We start from the raw sequence: 4053 nt of genomic DNA on the forward strand, positions 1-4053 counted from the left end.
TGGAAAATTTGATTGTCAAAGGATATGATTCTGCCGTAATCTTCGAGAATAGCTTTCTTTGATCCTTAACTGCCGAGTATATTTTAACAAACTTGGGGGGGGGCCTAAAAATGATTTAGAGGAAATTCAGCACCCAAACTATAATTTCAAGGGAATGTTTCATTGCGTACAAAGCTCAAAACCGGTGTGAAAGAGGCAAATCAGTCCAGTGGAGCCCATGGCCCATTAACAAAGCCCACTGACAACATTTCAGTTTTTCTTTTCTTTCTTTTTTCAAAAGTGCTTGATTTATGACCCAACAGGCCAACATTGGCCAATGATTTGAATATCTAATTTTAGATTTTTTTTTTAATTTTTTTTTTGGTCTCAATGGTCCATATTTAAGGCAGATGAGATTGTAAAAAGATAAATTACGATGACTTAGTAATCTATTAAGTGAGAAGAATAATGTTTGGTAGTTATAAGGAGTCATTCTTACATTGTAGAAGGTGTGTTCGAGCATCAATGGAGGCAATATTGACTTTTTGTGCTTCATTTGATTGAGAAAGTAGCTATGAACAGATAGTATATTGTAACAGAGTCAACAGTACCAAAAAAAAAACAACATTTAATAATGGAATTTTTTTTTTTTAGCATTTTGTAGTTATAAAATTTCAATTTATAAAATATTTTTACTTTAAACTCTTGTTAACTAATAACTACAGTAGTTCTTACCTTACCTTGCAGTAAATGAGGTTTCTGCCCGTGATCCATGCTGCCCGAGTGCCCGTTACCATTGTGGAGAGATTACGGGCAGCCCCCTAAGCAACCCACTCTCACACTGCTTGCTCTCCAGTCTGAATCTTTTCCCCACTATCGCTTTTCTCTATCTTCTGATACATACATATCTCTCGGTCTCCGTTGATTTCCTTGCTTGATCCGACGGTCCAGAATGAACGCTGCCTCTCCTCTCCGTTTGTCGAGGTTTTAGCTTCTCAAACCCTCCGATCTGTTCGATACGAGCTCGGATCTGTCGTTCTGGTGAGTTTCACTTCTCCGTTCTCGGTTCTTCGTCGTTTTCGTTTTTATTCAGAGTTTCCTTCGAAATTCCACGCAATTTGAGCTCGATCTGAGAATCTGCAGTTTTTTCTCGACGTTTTTGGTATTTTTTCGTGCCGTCTTTTAATTTTGCTGTTTGAAATTTACCATTTCCCCTTGCAGTTTCTTCTGTTCTCCTGAGAATTGAGGTTTTTACTCTTTTTTTCGTCAAATTTTCGGCGATATTTGACTTCCTTGACCTCCTCCCCTTTTTCCCGAGATGCGTTAACTTTAGCAGAAGTTCATGTCTGCGCTCCTTCTGTTTAATTATTGAATTTGTTTCAAATTAAGTGCATGTTTTCGTTAAGAACATCGAACGGTTTTCTGCTGCAGGTTGGTGAATTGCGCTTGAGGCGTAGAGATGGAGAGTGGAGATTCAGTCGGTGTCGCCGCCATGGTAATTAAGCAGACTTTGGTAACGTGCGCCGTGGAAGCTTTAGCATCCGCTCTTGTCACCACCCAGCTCCTCTCGCTTATGCAGGTAAAACCTACTTTACTGAAAGGAGACGCAATTTTTCACCATCTGCTATCTTGCGCCACCTAGTTTGGCATCATGAGCAGTTAAGTAAGTGCCTTTGAGCATGTTCAAAGGTTCCTTATTTATTTCTTATTTAGAATTAGAATTCTTGTTTGAAGAACTCAACAGAAAAGATTTTCAGTGAGCTAAGTTTCTTGATAATATAAAATAATTGAATTGGAACATACTCGAGAGATTTTGAGCATACAAGTTCCATAGTTGTATTTGACGTGTTTGTGTTTCTTTCGTGAATTATTTGAGTTAGCTAATCACCCAAAGGTTGAGTGGCGCAAAGCGTGATCTTTGATTTATGATGTTTTGGAGGATATTGTGTTCCCACTTAGATTCCATCAGTGGAAAAATAATGTTTTTATGTGGTGCAACAGGTGAACATCCCGTTAAACATCCATTTGTCCAATATTCAGTACAATAAAACAAAATTTCAAAAGCAAACAAATAGTTTACCATAAGAATGAACATTTTCTTGCATACATATCACACTGTAGCTCTTTGTCTTGCCCTTTATATTGGGTTTATCGAGGCAAACCCCACTCCTCTTCCGAGTATGTGAGTAAACCCTCGCCCTGTGATCCTAGCCGGCAAACGACCACAAGGAGGTTAACCAGCCTAGGTTGCCCATAGCTGACCGGCTCAAACCCGGGTGGCAGACGGTTTCGAACTCAGGACCTCACGGCCGCGAGCGTCTTGGTCTTGCCACTCAGGCTGCCCTTACGGGCATCTTATATGAATATATGTAATGGTTAGTACGATCATACCCCGTATTGTTCTTTTTGTTTTGTCACTTGACGTTATCTTCTTTGATAGTTTCATCACATTTTGGTTTATGCTTTTCTGCTCATTGTGTCGTAAGTTCAATTTTTAGGAATAAAAAGTATACTTTGTGTGTGTATAAAACTTCATAAAACATGTCTATTTGCTTGAAGTTCTGAACTTTTACAATTAAATTGTTGGCCTGAATGATTTCTATTAGATCAGAATAAGCCTTGAAGTTTACCTGTTTCCGGTTTTCAGGATTACATAAATCTATTCATGGACAAACCTAAAATTAGGGGAGACTATTCCTCATCTTGCCCCTGCGAGCCTACGGATGCTGATGGAGATGATGAGAATGATGATGATGACGATGAGGATGGAGATGACGACGATGATGATGATGCATATGACGATGAAAGAAATGGTGCTAATAACCCTAACAACAAAGGCACCTCTAAGAATGGCCCGGGAGGGGGTACGGGTGGTGCACAAGAGAATGACGATGATGAAGATGATGAAGGTGAAGAAAATCCAGACGACCAAGATGAGGAGGAAGATCCCGAGGATGATGACGACGACGACGATGACGAGGAAGGCGGAGGCGAGGAAGAAGACCCCGAGGAAGACGAGGACGACGAAGAGGAAGAAGAGGAGGACGAGGAGGAAGAAGAAGTCCAACCACCGAAGAAGAGAAAGAAGTGAATTAGATTTACAGCATGAAAAAACAACCTTTGATCTATGGCACTTGTTGTTCTAGCACTATCCTAGTACAAAACAGGAACATCCTCAATTAGGTTAACGCATCTGTATTTCCTATTCCGTTTGCATTGTATAACAGCTACCTTGTGCTGCGGCAATACTTGTTGACTTGCAAAAATTGTCTGCTGCGGCTTTGCCTGAGAAATTCCATATTTAGGAGACATCATAACTGCCCTTACCAAATCAATAGTCTTATAGTCTTTATATCAACAAAATTGTCAAATTTATTCGGCCAGTAACATTACATGGATTTTCACTTTCTATATCCAATTTTACGGATTAACATGATATATTGTTCATTTCTTTTTCTATCATATTGAGCCATTAAAGCGGTCATATTTCTTTTGGAGGCTCCTCAAATATCCAATTTTTGACATATTTGTTAGGAATATTTTTATCACGTTTTAAAGTTCTTTAATTTTTGGCATCAGTTAACAAAATTTCCAACTCCCGACGTTTATGCTTTCAAATTTTTATAATTTTGACTTTAGAAATTTAATGAAAATTTTTGTTTTATTTTTCGCTGACAACCACTTTGGAAGGTAAGTACATATTCGTTACTTCATCTTTGAAAAAGAAGAAGAAACAACTCTCTACTCACTCTTATGCCATTTTAAATAAGTAAAATCCTGCCTTCAAAAAAAAAAAAAAAAAGTAAAATCCTACCTATAACAATTTGTTGTATGATATGTTTTAACAAATCCTATCCCTGCAAATAATAACTATCCACTTTTCTTTTCTTTTTTTTCTTTTTTTTAAATGAGGGGAACCGTAATCATTATTCGAGAATGTACATTAGGTAAATCTCACTCTTGTATAATCGTTTAATTATTATTTCTTAGAGTGAACCCATTAGTTTGAGATTTTATTTGGTTTTGCAAAGATGAGTAGGAGAGAAAACATTGGAGAAAGAAGGGGGGGGGGGG

General features: G+C 38.0%; 1 protein-coding gene across 1 annotated transcript; it reads left to right on the forward strand.

The window, feature by feature from the left end:
- Positions 1–834: 834 nt before the first annotated feature.
- On the forward strand, positions 835–3348 carry LOC116020694 (nucleolin-like). The gene is made up of 3 exons (XM_031261188.1): positions 835–1020; positions 1411–1558; positions 2627–3348. The coding sequence occupies exons 2-3, from the start codon at positions 1439–1441 to the stop codon at positions 3068–3070; spliced, it is 564 nt and encodes a 187-aa protein (XP_031117048.1). The 5' UTR covers positions 835–1020; positions 1411–1438; the 3' UTR covers positions 3071–3348.
- The last annotated feature ends 705 nt before the right edge of the window (positions 3349–4053 follow it).

This window comes from Ipomoea triloba, chromosome 5 (genome assembly GCF_003576645.1).
Source record: "Ipomoea triloba cultivar NCNSP0323 chromosome 5, ASM357664v1".
In the NCBI taxonomy this organism is placed as follows: domain Eukaryota; kingdom Viridiplantae; phylum Streptophyta; class Magnoliopsida; order Solanales; family Convolvulaceae; genus Ipomoea; species Ipomoea triloba.